This window comes from Podarcis melisellensis (assembly GCF_964234715.1).
Source record: "Podarcis melisellensis genome assembly, chromosome: 18".
Taxonomy (NCBI): Eukaryota; Metazoa; Chordata; class Lepidosauria; order Squamata; family Lacertidae; genus Podarcis; species Podarcis melisellensis.
In genome coordinates, this window is record NC_138536.1 from 2,824,089 (window position 1) to 2,843,794 (window position 19,706).

At 53.0% G+C, this 19,706-nt stretch overlaps 1 protein-coding gene across 1 annotated transcript; it reads right to left on the reverse strand.

Moving 5' to 3' along the window:
* Window positions 1–337: 337 nt before the first annotated feature.
* On the reverse strand, window positions 338–19,274 carry RNF126 (ring finger protein 126). Its single transcript, XM_081895823.1, has 9 exons — window positions 19,119–19,274; window positions 11,816–11,874; window positions 11,356–11,419; window positions 10,091–10,335; window positions 9,142–9,210; window positions 8,564–8,633; window positions 5,648–5,741; window positions 2,598–2,713; window positions 338–1,477 (listed from the first exon to the last, which is right to left on the reverse strand). Exons 1-9 carry the CDS (start codon window positions 19,191–19,193, stop codon window positions 1,319–1,321), a joined length of 951 nt encoding a protein of 316 aa, XP_081751949.1. The 5' UTR covers window positions 19,194–19,274; the 3' UTR covers window positions 338–1,318.
* Window positions 19,275–19,706: the final 432 nt, after the last annotated feature.

Genomic DNA, 19,706 nt, shown 5'->3' on the forward strand with positions numbered 1-19,706 from the left:
AGAGACATTCCCTCCAGAAGAGAAGAATTGCTTCTTCTAAGACCAGGGACATCCCTGCAGATGTAAAAGGACTTTCAACTCCTGCTGTTGCTAGCCAACATGGATGACAGTTGGGATCAAGATGTCAAGTTGGCCACCCCAGACTTAGATCTGAGGTCTGATTTTCCATTCCAGGACAAGTTCCTAGATCATAGTGTTAGAAGGGACCACGAATGCCTTGCAACACAGGAATCTTTCACCCAACGTGCGGCTCGGACCCACAGCCCTGAAATTCAGACTCTCACGCTCCACCGACTGAGGGTTTCTCCCAAGGAGGCGATAAAATTAGGCCACCGTGTCAAATCAGGCGTTTATAACTCGAAGATGCGGGACGAACCCAAACATGCGTGTACAGGATCCGAGCTGAAATGTCCGTTTATTTCAACAGCAGTAATAATTTAACATTATAAAAACCCCTTTCTCAACGCCGGACTGCCCAAAAAAGAAAAAAAAGGGGGGGAGGGAAAGGGTGATGTTAAAACAGGAGAGGAAACTAACGAGCCTGAAAATGTGGGTCCGGTCGTTAGGGTATGCTTTCCGCACATGACCTGTCCCCACCACCCCCCCCAAAAAAATTTCCTTCCTTGGCTGGTTTTCCTTCTCCCAGCTAGGAAGTAGAAAAATCCATTAGGTTGGGACGGGAGGGAAGAGGGAACGTCAAAAGGCTTAAGGAACTGAAAAGAGAGCCCCCCCCCCCAAAATAAGATGGTCGAAATGCTTTTAAAAAAAACAACCAAGCTACTAACAGAAACGATTTCCGCTCAAAAAAAAAGAGAGAGAAAACCCCAAAAAGTCTCACTTCAGTGCTTCCACGTTCCTTTGCCGGGTTTTTCCTCAAAGAGTCCGCGTTTTTTTTAAAAAGGGTGGGCTTCCCTCGTACCCCCCGCACCCACCCCGGAGAAAACAAAACGCGAGAGCGCCCGAAACACCCTTGGCGGGGGCGAAGAAACAAGGGTGAGTTTGTGTGTTGTGTGTGAAGAAGAGGACATCGGTGTCATCGCGGTTCACGGGGGAAATGTGTCGGTGGGGGGGGTTCCATTGCCCCACACCCTGCCCCCTTTGCTCTGTTCCAGGACTAGGGGGGGTTTCCTCTCCCATCCCCACCCCTCCACAGAAACCCGCCCGCCCCCCAGTTTCGCCAGTGGGGAGGAAGGGGGCGAGGCGACAAAAGGGGCGCGAGAGCAGCGACGTTTTTGTTTCGTTTTTTGCTTGCTTTCGAAAGGTGTGTTTCGCTTCCCGACCCCCCCCCCCGGCAGCCTCCCGCCCCGCCGTTCCGCTCTCACGAGTTGTTCGCCGCGTTCTCGTTACTCGGCGAGCTAGAGGAGGAGGAGGAGGAGGAGGAAGACGAGGAGGCGAAGTTCATCGCCGAGAGTCCCGGGGGGTTGGTGGCCGTGTTCTGTCCGCTGAGGCTCTTCCGGCAGACGGGGCAGGTGTCGTGCTGGAACGAAACGCGAAAAGGGAGAAATTGAGACGGGCCCTGCCTTCCTTAGACGCCCGGTCTAATTTCTGACACTGGCACTTGACTTTAATAATAATAATTAATTATTTATCCCCCGCCCAACGGGACGTGGGTGGCGCTGTGGGTTAAACCACAGAGCCTAGGACTTGCCAATGAGAAGTTCGGTGTTCGAATCCCCACAATGACGGGGTGAGCTCCCGTTGCTCGGTCCCTGCTCCTGCCAACCTAGCAGTTTGAAAGCACCTTAAAGTGCAAGTAGATAAATAGGTACCACTCTGGCGGGAAGGTAAACGGCGTTTCCGTGCGCTGGTCTGGTTCGCCAGAAGCGGCTAAGTCCTGCTGGCCACATGAACCAGAAGCTGGACGCCGGTTCCCTCGGCCAGTAAAGCGAGATGAGCGCCGCAACCCCAGAGTCAGCCATGACTAGACCTAATGGTCAGGGGTCCTTTTGTACCCCGCCCATCTGGCTGAGTTTCCCCAGCCACTCTGGGCGGCTCCCAATCGAGTGTTAAAAACAATACAGTGTTAAATATTAAATACTTCCCTAAACAGGGCTGCCTTCAGATGTCTTTTAAAGATAGGATACCTGCTTATTTCCTTCACATCGGAAGGGAGGGCGTTCCACAGGGCGGGCGCCACCACCGAGAAGGCCCTCTGCCTAGTTCCCTGTAACCTCACTTCTTGCAGTGAGGGAACCATCAGAAGGCCCTCGGAGATGGACCTAGGTGTCCAGGCTGAAGGATGGGGGTGGAGACGCTCCTTCAGGTATACACAACTGAGGCCGTCAAGAGCTTTCAAAAAAATCAATCAGAGCACCTCTCTGTCCATTGGCACTCTGAAAAACTCCCAACAGGTTTGTGGTTTTGCGGTTGGAGGATGGATGGCGGCTAAGGGATTGAGGTTGTATCCTGACAAGATTGCTGTTTTAAGGGTTGTTTTTGAAAGTCCGGAAAGGAATAATCCGTTTTGCATGACTTTCTATGGGAAAGCAGCGTGGCTCGGTTTTGGAACGCTTTGGTTTTGGAACGGACTTCCGGAACGGATTAAGTTTGAGAACCGAGGGACCACTGTATTGAAATTCTCTCTCTTCGCAACTCACCTGTTCCAGCCATGGAACTATGCAGCCGTCGTGAAACAAGTGATTACAGGGCAACTGCCGGACGCTCTCGCCCGCTTCGTAATCTTCCTTACAGACGGGACACTCCAGACCGGAACCTGCGGTTGCAGAACAAGGAACCTTGGGTTGATTTACTGGCCCGCGTTGTAATAAATAAACAAATAAATAAATAAATAAAGGGGGGGGACCTGGCGAAAAAAGCAACAACCTTTTGTGTGGTTGTGGGCACTTTTCCTTCCACGTGGGCTGGAAGAGTTTGGATCCTTAAAAAATATTTACAGCCCTGTTCCCCTGGAATTTCCCCAACTGTCAAGTGAAACACTCTCTGGCCCCTACCATCAATTTACATGAATTTAACTGGAGTTATATACGGTAAAGGGACCGGGTGGTGCTGTGGGTTAAACCACAGAGCCTAGGACTTGCTGATCAGAAGGTCGGCGGTTCGAATCCCCGCAATGACGGGGTGAGCTCCCCTTGCTCGGTCCCTGCTCCTGCCAACCTAGCAGTTCGAAAGCACGTCAAAGTGCAAGTAGATAAATAGGTACCGCTCTGGCGGGAAGGTAAACGGAGTTTCCGTGCGCTGCTCTGGTTCGCCAGAAGCGGCTGGCCACATGACCCGGAAGCTGTACGCCGGCTCCCTCGGCCAGTAAAGCGAGATGAGCTCTGCAACCCCAGAGTCAGACCTAATGGTCAGGGGTCCCTTTACCTTTATATATATGGTACAATCGCATCCAGGGCCGGATTTAGGTTTGATGACGCCCTAAGCTACTGAAGGTAATGGGGACCTTTCTATGTCCGGCTGTCCTTTGTCCACAACAAATTGCCGCTGTTTTTTGTGTTCAATATATGCTACACGGTAATTTATGTACCTAATAGGTATCTCAAGCCATTTGCACATGCAGAATGTAGGCACCCTATATATGGAAATGAGCAAACCAGTGATACTTCAGGGCAGGCATAGGCAAACTCTGGCCCTCCAGATGTTTGGGACTACAATTCCCATCATCCCTGACCACTGGTCATGTTAGCTAGGGATTATGGGAATTGTAGTCTCAAACACCTGGAGGGCCAGAGTTTGCCTATGCTTGTTTTAGAGAGCAGACTGGCAGAAGGGGTCCATGACTTATATCCTAGGAGTCTACACAACACAAAACACTGTTGCTGTATGTACGTAGGTGTCAGGGAACTGCCATCGGAGCCCGAGGCGGAGGCAAGGCTCCAAAGCACTGCTGGAGAAGGGCCCAGCAGGGAGAGAGGCAGCTCATCGGCTGGGGAAGGAAATCAGCGTAACACCAGGGATAAAGGGGGGCAGATGGGGGAATCGGCGAGGGGGCTCCAGGACTCCTCGCCGGAGACCAGCGGGGAGAGCACAGGTCCTCCGCTACCCACACCCACCCTGCGCAGAAGACTTCCGCGCAGGGAGAGTAGGCGGAGACTTGGCGTCAAAGAACCTCTTTGCTGGAAGAAGTTCAAGAAACGCCCACTGACGGATTCCGCCAGCGACTGAAACAGCCACGAAGTGAAGGGCTGTCCAGACAGAAAAGGTTTAACCAGGCAACCTAGCCAGGAGGGGCGGCAACTTACGCACGAGCAACCCCTAGAACCATTACAGTAGGTTTTATTTTGTTTTTATCTTATATTTTGGAAATGTACACCCAGACTTTTTTCCTTTAAATTTCTGGGGGGACCCCAAGAGAGTGTGGCTCTAAGATAGAGCTTGTTTAGCTTATACGTAAATCCGGCACTGATTGCGCTGTTTGCACAACCAACGTTTCAACCCTGGTCCTTGACCTCTGACCGTGCTGTCAGCTCGTCTGGATAGAGGGTTTAGAAAGGCGGGTGCGAGTCTGTTTTTGTGCAGAAACTAGCTCTGCTATTCCCTTTTTCACCCCCCCACCCCAAAGGATGCCCCCATGTTGACCCTGTCTGAAGTTACAAAGGCCCTATCTATCTATCTATCTATCTATCTATCTATCTATCTATCTATCTATCTACCTATCTATCTATCTATCTATCTATCGCCGAAGAATGGATGCTTTTAAATTCTGGTGCTGGAGGAGACTCTTGAGAGTCCCATGGACTGCAAGAAGATCAAACCTCTCCATTTTGAAGGAAATCAGCCCTGAGTGCTCACTGGAAGGACAGATCCTGAAGCTGAGGCTCCAAGACTTTGGCCACCTCAGGAGAAGAGAAGACTCCCTGGAAAAAACCCTGATGTTGGGAAAGATGGAGGGCGCAAGGAGAAGGGGACGATGGAGGATGAGATGGTGGGACAGTGTTCTCGAAGCGATCAGCATGAGTTTGACCAAACTGTGGGAGGCTGTGGAAGACAGGAGTGCCTGGTGTGCTCTGGTCTAGGGGGTCAAGAAGAGGCGGGCACGACTAAATGACTCAACAGCAACAACATCATGTATGTATGTATGTATGTATGTATGTATGTATCTCTCTCTCTCCCTCCCTCTCTCTCTCTCTCTCTCTCTCTCTCTCTCTCTCTCTCTCTCTCAGAGAGAGAAATCAGCAAAATCAAGCATAAAAACAAGCGATGCCATGAGATGTTACCGTATTTTTCGCTCCATAAGAAGCACCTAGTTTTTAGAGGAGGAAAGGGGGAAAGCCCCGGTTTTGGGGGGATTAGCTCAAAGTTGTGCAGCTTCTTTTGCAAAGGGGAAAAGCCCCCTTTTTTGAGGTTCAGCTCAAAGTTGTTGAGCTTCCTTTGCAAAGGGAAAAAAAATCCTGTTCTTACAGGGTTCAGCTCTCAGTTCTGCAGCTTCTTCCCAGACAGATAATCTAATCAGCCAGTCACATGTCGCTGGGGAGACAAACAGCCTCCATCTGCAGAACATTCAGCAATGGAGGCCTGGCCAAGGGAGCCAGCGATCAACCACACATTCGCTCCCTAAGACGCACAGACATTTCCCCTTACTTCTTAGGAGGAAAAAAAAGGTGCATCTTATGGAGTGAAAAATACGGTATATTTTGGGGGGGAGGGAGTGAGAGGATAAAAGAAATGCGGAAGAAAAAAAGAGACTCACCTACGTGTTCCTCTGTTATGTGGATTGTGGGGAGCGCCTGGATTTTTTCCTTGTCTGCAGGAGGAGGCCCCGTGTTCTCGAACTGATTCAGAAGCTGGAAGAGAACAGGGATGCGGGAGGTAAAGGTAAAGGTACCCCTGCCCGTACGGGCCAGTCGTGCCCGACTCTAGAGTTGTGCGCCCATCTCACTTAAGAGGCCAGGGGCCAGTGCTGTCCGGAGACACTTCCGGGTCACGTGGCCAGCGTGACGAACCTGCTCTGGCGAGCCAGTACCAGCGCAGCGCACGGAAATGCCATTTACCTTCCCGCTAGAAAGCGGTACCTATTTATCTACTTGCACTTAAGGGTGCTTTCGAACTGCTAGGTGGGCAGGAGCTGGGACCGAAAGACGGGAGATCACCCTGCCGCGGGGATTTGAACCACCGATCATGCGATCGGCAAGCCCTAGGCGCTGAGGTTTTACCTACAGCGCCACCCGCAAAAAGCCCCGAGATGCTTCGAGTCCTCGCCTTGTTGCAAAGGGGTGGGGATTCCAGATAATAACAAGAATAACTTATTACTTGTACCCCGCCCATCCGGCTGGGCCTCCCCAGCCACTCTGGGTGGCTCCCAACAGAATATTACAAACACGATAAAACATTTAACGTTAAAAGCTTCCCTAAACAGGGCTGCCTTCAGATGTCTTCTAAATGTCAGATTGTTTATCTCCTTGACATCTGGTGGGAGAGCTTTTCACAGGGCTATCTATCTATCTACCCTCCGACTATAACCTCTAATAAATAATAATAATAATTTATTTATACTCCGCCCACCTGGCTGGGTTTCCCCAGCCACTCTGGGCGCCTTCCAACAAAATATTAAAATACAGTAGTCCAAATGATAAAAGCTTCCCTTAACAGGGAATACCAAACCTACATTATAAAAAAAAACACAAAATACGTAATAAAAATAAGAAGAGAAACAAAGCAATCATTTCCCACTCCCAGAAACACATTTAAAAGGATATAGGGTGTCAAATAGCTGAAGACCTAGTAGTGTCTAAGGAAGGCGCCGGGTGAGACTCCCTGGGGAGAGCGTTCCACAGATGGGGAGCCACTGTAGAGAAGGCCCTGTTCTTGTGTTCCCGCCCTCCAGACCTCTTGAGGAGGCGGCACACAAAGGAGGGCCACAGAAAATGATCTCAGGGTCCAGGTCGGTTCAAATGGAAAGAGGCAGTCCTTGAGGGATTGTGGTCCTGAGCCGTTTAAGGCTTTATAGGTCAAAACCAGCACTTTGAATTGGGCCTGGAAACTGATCAGTAACCAGTGCAGTCGGACCAGGATCGGTGCAATATACTCAAACTGTTTTGCCGTCTGGTGAGCGACCTGGCCGCTGAATTCTGCACCGGCTTAGGTTTCTGAACCGTCTCCAGAGGCAGCCCTACGTAGAACGCGTTGCAGTAATCTAACCTTGAGGTTACCAGAGCACAGACAACAGTAGTTAGGCCATCCCTGTCCAGATACCTACGGGACCGCCTCTCCTGGTATGTCCCACAGAGGAACTTACAATCTTCAAACAAAAACATCTTGGAGGTCCCAGGCCACAGAGAGGTTAGGCTGGCCTCAACCAGAGCCAGGGCTTTTTCGGCCGTGGCTCCGATCCGGTGGAATGCTCTGCCACAAGAGACCAGGGCCCTGCGGGACTTGACAGCTTTCCGCAGGGCCTGCAAGATGGAGCTGTTCCACCAGGCCTTTGGCCAGGGCACAGCCTGACTCCCTCCTTTGACAATCCTCACAGAACTGCAGCCCAATGGTTGCCACCAATTTGATTTGAATTAGTTTTATAATGAAATGATTTTAGAATGTTGTATTATTTTATTGTTGTTAGCCGCCCTGAGCCCGGCTTCGGCTGGGGAGGGCGGGATATAAATAAATTATTATTATTATTATTTATTATAGGGGCGTAGCTGGGCCACCAGCCGAAGATGATGGAAGGCACTCCGGGCCAATGAGGCCACCTGAGCCTCGAGCGACAGCAATGGATCCAGAAGGACCTCCAAGCTACGAACCTGCTCCTTCAGGGGAAGTGTGACCCCATCCAGAACTGGCGACCCCCCAGCCATCTGGTCTGGGTCAGTTCATATGGACAGAGGCGGTCCTTGAAGTCTTGCGGTCTATGGCTATCAACCTTTTGGGCCAGAGGAACTGGGATTCAATGGCAACATGCTTCTGTACATGGAGGTTTTATTTAAACTGGGTTTTTTTGGTGGGCTAGCTACCGTATTTTTCGCTCTATAAGACCACGAGACGCACCTAGTTTTTGGAGGAGGAAAAAAAAAAAAGGAAAATTATGAATCTCAGAAGCCAGAACAGCAAGAGGGATCGCTGCGCAACGAAAGCAGCAATCCCTCTTGCTGTTCTGGCTTCTGGGATAGCTGCGCAGCCTGCATTCGCTCCATAAGACGCACACACATTTCCCCTGACTTTTTAGGAGGGGGAAAGTGAGTCTTACAGAGCAAAAAATACGGTAGATAGTGTGATGGCCTGGGACTCGGAACCAGAGGAGTCTCAGTCTGCATTGGATCCTTTGCCTCAGGCATCATTTGAACCATCCTGAAGAGTCCCAGTCTGCACAGGTTCCCCTGCAACAAGCACCAGCTGGGCCGAGTCAGGGGCCTGATCCTGCCCTGGCTCCAGATGCGGGGATTCCCTCGTTGCCTCCAGCTGGGCCATCGCTTACAGCTGCTCCACTACCGGTTGGGTCAGGGGAGGCTGAGGCGGCCCCTGGGTCTAGTAACCCACCGACGTCTCCCAAGCTGCAGAGACTGAGAGGAGAGACCTCAGTGATTTTTATTTTATTTTTGGAAATGCGGACAGTCTCTCCGCAGAAGACGGAAGCGACGCAGAAACCGACGAACAAATGGAAGTGAGGTTTTACCTGGGTAATAATGGCGTCCAAGCCGTTGGCTCCCCAGGCATAGTCCATCGGATTCGAATGCAGGACTCCCCTTCAGGAAGGTAATGATAAATGGGGTTTTTTTGGGGGGGGGGAGAAGCAGAGAGGAAGGGTTAAGATTGCTGCCGGGACCAGAATAATAATAATAATAATAATAATAATAATAATAATAATAATAATAATAATAATAATTATTATTATTTATTTGTACCCCGCCCATCTGGCTGGGCTTCCCCAGCCACTCTGGGCGGCTTCCAACAAAGATGAAAGATACACTAAAATATCACATATTAAGAACTTCCCTGAACAGGGCTGCCTTCAGATGTCTTCTAAAAGTCAGATAGTTGTTTATTTCCTTGACATCTGATGCGAGGGCGCCACCACCGAGAAGGCCCTCTGCCTGGTTCCCTGTAACTTGGCCTCTCGCAGTGAGGGAACCGCCAGAAGGCCCTCGGAGCTGGACCTCAGTGTCCGGGCAGAACGATGGGGGTGGAGATGCTCCTTCAGATATACTGGGCCTCTGGGAAAAAGGACGGGGGGGACGGACGTCGTGAACTCACCAAGGCCCCACTCCGAGGTTCGGTATCGTGGTGGGAGCGATGATGCCGTTGACCAGCTGCTGGATGATTCTACACAAAGAGGAGGGAGGAGGAGAAAAGGAAAAGTGAGCCGACTGCCGGGAGAAAGAGGAAAACTCGCGAACGCCGCTCCTCAACGCTTTGGGACTCCGATCCAGCACCGATCCTGACCATCGTGCCTCTACAGCAGGCATCCCGAGACTCGGCCCTCCAGCTGTTTTTGCACAAAACGAAGATGCTGCTGCAGTTCTGCATCTTTTCTCTCGTGCTCCATCTGCAGCTCTCAGTTCCATCAGGCGGGGCGGGAGGAAGGGGAGGGAATAGCGCCCGAAGTAAACCCACAGATCAGACCATCTACGCTAGTCTACCACTACAAATCTATGGGAAAAGCGCTTGCGGTCCCATCCCTTGTAGCCCTTGGAACATCTGCCCACGCCTCCTCCTCCCTCTGAACTGCTTTCTCTATGGTTGCCCTCGCTCTCCTCTCAAGGCTCCTCAGCAATTCATCGGCCGCGCCAGGCTGCCCATCTCATCCGGGTCCTTCGGCAGCGCAGCTACAGTATGGCCTAGTGGGAGTGGCGGCGGGCAGAGGGAAGGCCCCAGGTAGAGACGCTCAGTTCGGTGGCCGCGAGGAGGATGGTGGCGGAAGGGCCCGAGGCTCCCGCCAGTCCCAGCAGGAAGGGGCTCCCGGGGGGCCGAGGCTGGTGAGAGGAGGCCGGAGGGGGGCGGGCCGGGCAGCCAACCAACACAGTTGGAGCCTCCCTCCTCCCTGGCCGGCAGGGAGGGAGGGAGAGGAGCTGCTTCCTTTGAAACCCGGGAAATTGTAGGGACATCATCAATAAGGGACAGCAGCGGGACACGGCACTGGGATAAGGGACTGTCCCGCCAAATAAGGGACGCTGGACAGCTATGCCGGAGTCGGTCCTCTCACCCTTCCAGCGTGGGGACGCCTTCGTGCCTGCCGGCGGCCCTCCGCGCCGTGAACCGCGCCCGGGGCTGCCTGGTGCCGTATCTGTGCCGGGACTGGTGTTCCCTCTCGCGCCGGTTCTCCGCGTCCCGGTTGTCCTCGGGCTGCGCGTTGGACCCGAAGGCCGGGAACTCAAAGGTGTCGTCGATGATGCCAAAGGCGAACTGCCCGTAGCCCTGGGGCAAGGTGAATAAGTGCTGGTCGGCGTTCTGGAGTGGAAGGGGAGAGGGTCAGGGGCGTTGGGAAGACGCCTCGTGTACGGGTGCGAGGTTCTAGCCCCGCCTACTCCTGCCTCTGGCCCCGCCCACCGCTGGGATGCCCCGCCCCAGAAAGGTACGCTGCCCTCATTCATTCATTCATTTATTGAATTTACCGCATTTTTTTGCTCTAGAAGACTCACTTTTCCCCTCCTAAAAAGTAAGGGGAAATGTGTGTGCGTCTTATGGAACGAATGCAGGCTGCGGAGCTATCCCAGAAGCCAGAACAGCAAGAGGGATTGCTGCTTTCACTGCGCAGCGATCGCTCTTGCTGTTCTGGCTTCTGAGATTCAGAATATTTTTTTTCTTGTTTTCCTCCTCCAAAAACTAGGTGCGTCTGGTGGTCTGGTGCTTCTTATAGAGCGGAAAATACGGTATATGTAGCCCTATAAGGGACACGGGTGGCGCTGTGGGTTAAACCAGTGCCTAGGACTTGCCGATCAGAAGGTTGGCGGTTCGAATCCCCGCAACGGGGTGAGCTCCTGTTGCTCGGTCCCTGCTCCTGCCCACCTAACAGTTCGAAAGCACGTCAAAGTGCAAGTAGATAAATAGCTACCACTCCGGCAGGAAGGTAAACGGCGTTTCCGTGCGCTGCTCTGGTTCACCAGAAGCGGCTTAGTCCTACTGGCCACATGACCCGGAAGCTGTATGCCGGCTCCCTAGGCCAGTAAAGTGAGATGAGCGCCGCAACCCCAGAGTCAGCCACGACTGGACCTAACGGTCACGGGTCCCTTTACCTTTACAGCCCTATACCCGGAGGTATCAGGGCGGTTCGCAAAAAAGATCAGCCTCCGCTTCCAGCCATAGATAACCTCCGCCTTGCAAAGCTAGTTGCTTGGAAATGACGCCCAACTCGCCCAAAGGCGAGCAGCGATTTCGCCAGCAGCCCAACTCCATCCTTTCCCTCCCAGCTTCCAAATTCTGGCAAAAACACGACGGTGCAGAATCGACCTGCCACACTCGGTGCCTCACCTCGAACGGGTGCCTGCTCTGCTCGCTGGTCGACGCCGAAGAGTTGGATCCATTTTCGACGTTCCTGAAAAGATTTCGAGATAGAAGAGCGAGCTGAAGGCAAGCAGGCAAGAAATCAGTGTCGACACTTGCTTTAAAAAAACACATCTAAGGCAGGAGAAACTCTGAACAAGTCTGGTTCTCTCTCTCTCTCGGCTGCCGATTCCTTAATGTGAACTAGAAACTTGCGGAGAGCCTGCGCCCTTCAATCCGCGATTGGTCTGTGCTTGACAACAGCGAGGGCGTTAATTAAGGACTCGTCGTTCCTCTTCCTTGTCCCTCCAGGCCGGCTTTTGCCCGCAAGCTCTGGCCCGCTGCCAGAATGCGGCCCCAAAAGCCCGAAAAGGGTACCCTGCCGCGGACCCAAAACTGCAAACCGTCAAAATCTCATTTTGTCCCGAATAAGAGAGTTGGGTTTTACCTAGGTTCTTCTGGCAACTCTTCGATAAAGCCAGATTCGCACCGCGGGCAGATGTAGTCCTGCAGGGGGGCAAAACAGTGCAAATTAGTTTGTGACACAACAACAACAATAAATGCACGCAATTGGGACTCTCTCGCACCCAGAGAAAGATGGGGCACTTGCAAGATGTAACCCGCATTTAAGAATTGATGTTTGCCGTGACCAAGGCTTGTCCCTTTAAAGGGTTGAGCCCTTCTTCCTTTTGCAAGGAGCTTTCTTGCAAATACTTAACAGCTGCAAAACTAATAATAATAATAATACTAATTTATTATTTATACCCTGCCCATCTGGCTGGGTTTCCCCAGCCACTCTGGGCGGCTTCCAACAAAATATTAAAAATACAATAAAACTCCAAACATTAAAAGCTTCCCTAAACAGGGCTGCCTTCAGATGTCTTCTAAAATTCAGGTAGTTGTTTATTTCCTCGACATCTGAAGGGAGGGCACCACCACCGAGAAGGCCCTCCGCCTGGTTCCCTGTAACCTTGTTTCTTGCAGGGAGGGAACCGCCAGAAGGCCCTTGGAGCTGCACCCCGGTGTCCGGGCTGGGCTATGTATCGGCGAATCGTCCCGAAACTGGTTCGAAATCGACATGGCGGTGTCGATTTCGGAATTCCAGACCAGGCTATATATGGCGAATCATCGGCATTTCGCGCAAGGCCTCCTCATTCCCAAAGAACCCTGCGAGGCCCACTCCCTCCGCAGCCCAGCCACCCTCTAATATACTGGCGCAGGCCCAATTGTGACCACATGGAAGATGTTCAGGTGCCAAATTTCCGCCCGATGTCTCTATTTAGCAGGTAAGAAGAATAGTTCCTCTATGGCATTTATCTCCCAACCTTTTTGGTCTGGGAATGAAGTTTTACAAAGTACGCAAGCCGCCATTCTGCTACATCCTCGTGTTTAAAAGGTACTCAGGTCTACTCGAAGGCGGAAGTCGTTTTCCCACTATCTTTATTCTTCAAAGCCGTTTGCTCTGGAGACAGGCTAGGTCTGCCTGGGGCTCTCTGTTATTTTCACTTTCAGTTTGCGCTGTACTTTTTTTGCTTCTGCTGAGTGCAGAAAGCTCCTGCGACCAACCAGAAGCCGCGCCTCGGTTGTCAAACGTTTCGGAAGCTGAACAGGATTACGTTCGACAACGGAGGTTTGACTGTATAAGGTAAAGGGACCCCTGATCATTAGGTCCAGTCATGGCCGACTCTGGGGTTGCGGCACTCATCTCGCTTTACTGGCCAAGGGAGCCGGTGTACAGCTTCCGGGTCATGTGGCCAGCATGACAAAGCTGCTTCTGGCGAACCAGAGCAGCGCATGGAAACACCGTTTACCTTCCCGCCGGAGCGGTACCTATTTATCTACTTGCACTTTGACGTGCTTTTGAACTGCTAGGTTGGCAGGAGCAGGGAACAAACAATGGGCGCTCACCCCGTCACAGGGATTTGAACCACCAATCTTCTGATCGGCAAGCACTAGGCTCTGTGGTTTAATTCACAGCGCTTCCCACATCCCTTTCCTCCAGGTCTAAAGGTAAAGGGACCCCTGACAGTTAGGTCCAGTAGTGGCCGACTCTGGGGTTGCGGCACTCATCTCGCTTTACTTGCCGATGGGGCCGGCGTACAGCTTTCGGGTCATGTAGCCAGCAGGACCAAGCCGCTTCTGGCGAACCAGAGCAGTGCACGGAAACACCGTTTACCTTCCCGCTGGAGAGGTACCTATTTATCTACTTGCACTTTGAGGTGCTTTCGAACTGCTAGCTTGGCAGGAGCAGGGACCGAGCAACGGGAGCTCACCCCGTCGCAGGGATTCGAACCACGACCTTCTGATCGGCAAGTCCTCGGCTCTGTGGTTTAACCCACAGAGCCACCCGCGTCCCTCCCTTGGCTGTATACAGGGCTGTATTAAACATATGCAGCACCGGGGTGCACAGATCCACCTTGGCTAGTCGCCTGCAAGCGTTCTGTACTCACCCAAAGGTGAGCAGCTACTTATACGCAGCCTAAGCCCCGGGGAGAGGAAGTGGGCTTTATGCTAACAGGCCTGTTCTCCCTCCTGCAACTCAATTTCTTTCCCCACACCTTCCAGACAATCCCTCATTGCCCAACCAGACTAAGGCGAAACAGCCGGCGCAACATGTACTCTCAGTGCGGTTAAATTATGCTCTTTATGGAAAACAAAATCTAAACAAGACTATTATCTCCAGCACGTAATTGAGCGCTGCAAGGGAGACAACGATGACAGATTATTATTATTATTATTTTAAAGAAGCTCTTCTGCTTAATGGCTTAAGAAATCTGGAGGGAGGTCGGTCAGAGGGAAATGTCCGTCACAAAAACCTGGCGCCCAGAGATCTTCACACGGCCACAAGTGGACCAGCGCTGGACGCAAAACACGCCAGGCAAATTTCTGATGCCGGCTGCCACATGTCCAGAACTCCCCGGATGTATTTGGGATCCGTTCAGCAGAAAAAGCGTCCGGGTGGAATTTTAGAAAACCAGTCCAAATGCCCAGGAAATGCCCAGCTCAATAAGCTTCGAGATTTTGCAAAACGAGCTCAACAGCTTCGGCACCAAAAGAAAGCTCAGCCGTTTTTGCGTCCGGATTCTCGCTTTTTTTGCAAACACGGCAGCTCTAGTTGAGGACTAAGTTTCCCATCATCCTGGACGCGTGAACCTCGGGAAAGGCCTGTGAGCTGGATCGGGCCCAGCCCCAATGGGAAGCCCCCTGAGCAGGGCCTGAGCAAAATTGCAAAACACCCCACAAGTGGTATTCAGAAGAAGAACACAGCCATCATTGCTGGTACCCAATGCCAGCCTCCTCCTCCTCCATGGATCGGTCCTGTGGCAGAGAGTTCCGTAGGTTTTTGTTATTATATACCGCCCTATACGGGTGGGTTAAACTACAGAGCCTAGGACTTGCCGATCAGAAGGTTGGCAGTTCGAATCCCCGCGACAGGGTGAGCTCCCGTTGCTCGGTCCCTGCTCCTGCCAACCTAGCAGTTCGAAAGCACGTCAAAGTTCAAGTAGATCAATAGGTACCACTCCGGCGGGAAGGTAAACGGCGTTTCCGTGCGCTGCTCTGGTTCGCCAGAAGCGGCTTAGTCCTGCTGGCCACATGACCCAGAAGCTGTACGCCGGCTCCCTCGGCCAGTAAAGCGAGATGAGCGCCGCAACCCCAGAGTCGGCCACGACTGGACCTAATGGTCAGGGGTCCCTTTACCTTTACCGCCCTATACACAGGGGTCTCAGGGTGGTTCACGAAATAAAATCAAGATATAAAAACCACAAAACACGTAATAAATGTAAAAGCAACAACCCAACAGCCCTGCTCCTACAAAAATCCCCCACATTTTAATAGGATGTAAATCGGATCAACCAAAAGCCAGGTTAAAAAGGAACATTTTTGCCTGGCGCCTAAAGGTGTATAATGAAGGCACCAGGTGAACTTCCTTGGGGACAGCATTCCCGCAAACAGGGAGCCACTGCAGAGAAGCCCCGTTTTTGTGTTGCCACCCTCCGCACCTCTCGAGGAGTTCAGCTCACTGATGCCTGGAGAGCTTCCCTTTTAGCTGTCCCAAAAATCTCCTGACATTCAGCTTCCTTAGACTTACATGAATTCTATGGTTATGAGGAAGGCGGGTAAAATATACTGTATTTATACTCACTTTTCCCCTCCTAAAAAGTAAGGGGAAATGTGTGTGCGTCATACGGAGCGAATGCAGGCTGCGCAGCTATCCCAGAAGCTAGAACAGCAAGAGGGATTGCTGCTTTCGCTGCGCAGCGATCCCTCTTGCTGTTCTGGCTTCTGGGATTCAGAATATTTTTTTTCTTGTTTTCCTCCTCCAAAAACTAGGTGCGTCTTGTGGTCTGGTGCGTCTTATAGAGCGAAAAATACGGTACTTTTCTCTACAGCGCATTGTTTTGCACACTGTCAGTCGCATTTTCTCTGAACTCAGCCCCACCCGAAAAGCCTTTCCTCATAGGCGACGAGTTCCACAGGTTCAACATTTGTCACTTTGGGTACCATTCAATCAAACCTCCTGCACTTTTTCAAAATAAATAAAATGTGTTGCAAGGGGCTTGGGACAGGACGACCGGCTGGAAGCTTTCCGGAGCTCCCGTTCTAATTCTGCGAAAATAAATATATTTCGGCACGACCACAGCTCCATGCACAACTGCCAGGGGTTTTGGGGGGGAGGGAGAAAATAATAAAAGGTCCATGATTCTTCGATTCAGACAGCAGTTGAGGAAAGACACATGGGCGGGCAAGGCCGAGAAAGAGATAGCGAAAGAGAAAGCAGGAAAAGATCGAAGTCATGCTGACAGAGTCGATTTCATCTGCAAACGCAGACCGGAACCTCTGTGTTCCAGCATAGTCTATCCCTGGATACCAGCTGCTGGCAGGCGACGAGGGGAAGCTGTTCCTTTCAGGCGTTGCTCATAATAATAATAAATTGTATTTATACCCCGCCCTCCCCAGCCAAGACTCGGCTCAAGTATAAAAACAATTGATTGAAATGCAACTTAAAAACTAGGCCAGACAGGACTCCTGATATGTGGCCTGGCGTATAATCAATGCCCTTATCAAGTGGAACCTCCTTGGGAAAGAGAAGTCTACCCACGCTTGACAAACTGGGGGGGTAAGAGAGAGATGGGGGGGCTTGTGTTTGGAGGAGACGGGAGGGAGACCCCCCCCATCCAGCAGCTGGGATGGGCGCCCCCAACGACGGACACAACTCCACCACTTTTAGAGGAGCCCCCCCCCCGTTTACCAAAGCAAGGGGGCAAAACCCTCCCTGTTGCAAACAGGCCCAAAACACCCCCTACAAGAAAGGACTTATATAAATGGGAGGAAGCAACATCCAGCAGTGGAGCCTCCAGGGGAAGGGGCAGTCTACCCCCCCCACAAAAAAAAGAGGGAGAAAAGGGGGAGGGCAACACCTCCCCACTCAACCCATCTTTACTTTGATGGGCAAAAGCCTCCGCTGAAAACATCCCCCCCCCAAGGACTATAAATGGGAGAAGGAAGCAACGCCCAGCAGTGGAGCCTCCAGGTATGAGAACAGTCTATCCCCCCCCCACAAAAAAAGAGAGAAAAGAGGGGGGAGGGCAACACCCCCCCCCCGAGAACCAGCCTTGCAGTGGCACCTAGAGGAGGGGAAAGGAGGGGAGCCTGCACTATCCTCCCCCCAAAGCAAAAAACCACAAGGCACATACCTACCTATCTTGATGGGGGAAACCCTCCGCTGCAAACATGCCCCCCAAAAAACACCCCCCCAAAAGAGGACTTATATAAGGAGAGAAGGAAGCAACGCCTGGCAATGGAGCCTCCAGGTGGAAGTGCAGTCTACCCCCTGCCCCCCAAAAAGGGAGAGAGAAGGAGGGAGGGCAACACCCCCAACCCTTCTTTACCTTGATGGGCAAAACCCTCCACTGCAAACATGCCCCCCCCAAAGACTATAAGGGGAGGAGTGGAGCCTCCAGGGCAAAGAGCAGTCTACCCCTCCCCTCTTCTTAATTGGGGGGGCCTTGGGGGAGAACCCCCCCGCCTCCCCCCAAAGGACCTATATAAGGGGAGAAGGAAGCAACGCCCAGCAGTGGAGCCTCCATGGCAAAGAGCAGTCTACCCCTCCCCTCTTCTTAATTGGGGGGGGGCTTGGGGAGAAACCCCCCGCCTCCCCCCCGAAGGACTTATATAAATGGGACGAAGCAACACCCAGCAGTGGAGCCTCCAGGGGAAGGGGCAGTCTACCCTCTTCTTAATTGGGGGGGCCTTGGGGAGAAACCCCCCCAAAAGGGACTTATATAAGGGGAGGAGTGGAGCCTCCAGGGGAAGGGGCAGTCTACCCTCTTCTTAATTGGGGGGGCCTTGGGGAGAACCCCCTCCAAAGGACTTATATAAGGGGAGGAGTGGAGCCTCCAGGGGAAGGGGCAGTCTACCCTCTTCTTAATTGGGGGGGCCTTGGGGAGAACCCCCCCCAAAGGACTTATATAAGGGGAGGAGTGGAGCCTCCAGGGGAAGGGGCAGTCTACCCTCTTCTTAATTGGGGGGGCCTTGGGGAGAACCCCCTCCAAAGGACTTATATAAGGGGAGGAGTGGAGCCTCCAGGGGAAGGGGCAGTCTACCCTCTTCTTAATTGGGGGGGCCTTGGGGAGAACCCCCTCCAAAGGACTTATATAAGGGGAGGAGTGGAGCCTCCAGGGGAAGGGGCAGTCTACCCTCTTCTTAATTGGGGGGGCCTTGGGGAGAACCCCCTCCAAAGGACTTATATAAGGGGAGGAGTGGAGCCTCCAGGGGAAGGGGCAGTCTACCCTCTTCTTAATTGGGGGGGCCTTGGGGAGAACCCCCCCCCAAAGGACTTATATAAGGGGAGGAGTGGAGCCTCCAGGGGAAGGGGCAGTCTACCCTCTTCTTAATTGGGGGGGCCTTGGGGAGAACCCCCTCCAAAGGACTTATATAAGGGGAGGAGTGGAGCCTCCAGGGGAAGGGGCAGTCTACCCTCTTCTTAATTGGGGGGGCCTTGGGGAGAACCCCCTCCAAAGGACTTATATAAGGGGAGGAGTGGAGCCTCCAGGGGAAGGGGCAGTCTACCCTCTTCTTAATTGGGGGGGCCTTGGGGAGAACCCCCTCCAAAGGACTTATATAAGGGGAGGAGTGGAGCCTCCAGGGGAAGGGGCAGTCTACCCTCTTCTTAATTGGGGGGGCCTTGGGGAGAACCCCCTCCAAAGGACTTATATAAGGGGAGGAGTGGAGCCTCCAGGGGAAGGGGCAGTCTACCCTCTTCTTAATTGGGGGGGCCTTGGGGAGAACCCCCCCCAAAGGACTTATATAAGGGGAGGAGTGGAGCCTCCAGGGGAAGGGGCAGTCTACCCTCTTCTTAATTGGGGGGGGGCCTTGGGGAGAACCCCCCCCCAAAGGACTTATATAAGGGGAGGAGTGGAGCCTCCAGGGGAAGGGGCAGTCTACCCTCTTCTTAATTGGGGGGGGGCCTTGGGGAGAACCCCCCCCAAAGGACTTATATAAGGGGAGGAGTGGAGCCTCCAGGGGAAGGGGCAGTCTACCCCTCCCCTCTTCTTAATTGGGGGGGGCCTTGGGGGAGAACCCCCCCCGCCTCTCCCTCCCCAAGAAGGCCCAGGCGCCCTCCTCCCGTAGTGGAGCCTCCCCGGGGCAGCGCAGTCTACCGGCCTCCCCCGCCGGGCGGTGCGGAGCGGCGTCTCCTCCGGCCCCGGAGCGGAAGGGGGACCGCCCGCCCCCGGCCCCCCGGGACTCACCGGCAAGCGCGGGGCGATCTCGGCCGAGCAGCAGTGGCAGAAGTAGCGTCCCGGCTGCGGCGAAGCCTCCGCCATCTTGTCCCCTCCTCCCTCCTCCTCCTCCCTGACGGGAGGCCAAGCCCCGCCCTCGACGCGACGACGACGTCACCGCGCCGGGACGACGACGACGACGGCGGCCCGCAGGGGCCAGAAAGCATCGAGCGGCGAGGCGCGAGAAGCACTTCCTCCTCCGTCAACGCTCAGCGCGTTGTTCTAGAGCCGCCGCTTCCGGTCGCGGAGGCGGGATTTCCTGTGTGTGTCTTGGTGTGAGGGGAGATTGATGGATTCCTCTCGAAGCGAGGGTTGCCCATAGTCATGCGCAGATGGGGGCGCGCGTCCGGAACTTCCCGGACGGAGACCGGGGATATCCGGACTGATGGCAACCCTGTGCCGGAAGTGTAGATTTGGGGCGGATTTCCTTGAAAAAAACTCAGAAACGTCATTCCCCCCCTTCTAAATAAGATATATATATAACAGGTCAACAAATAGATGAAATAAAAGGACTAAACTAAAAGTAAAATAAAAGAAATAAAGTCAAATAGAAATAAA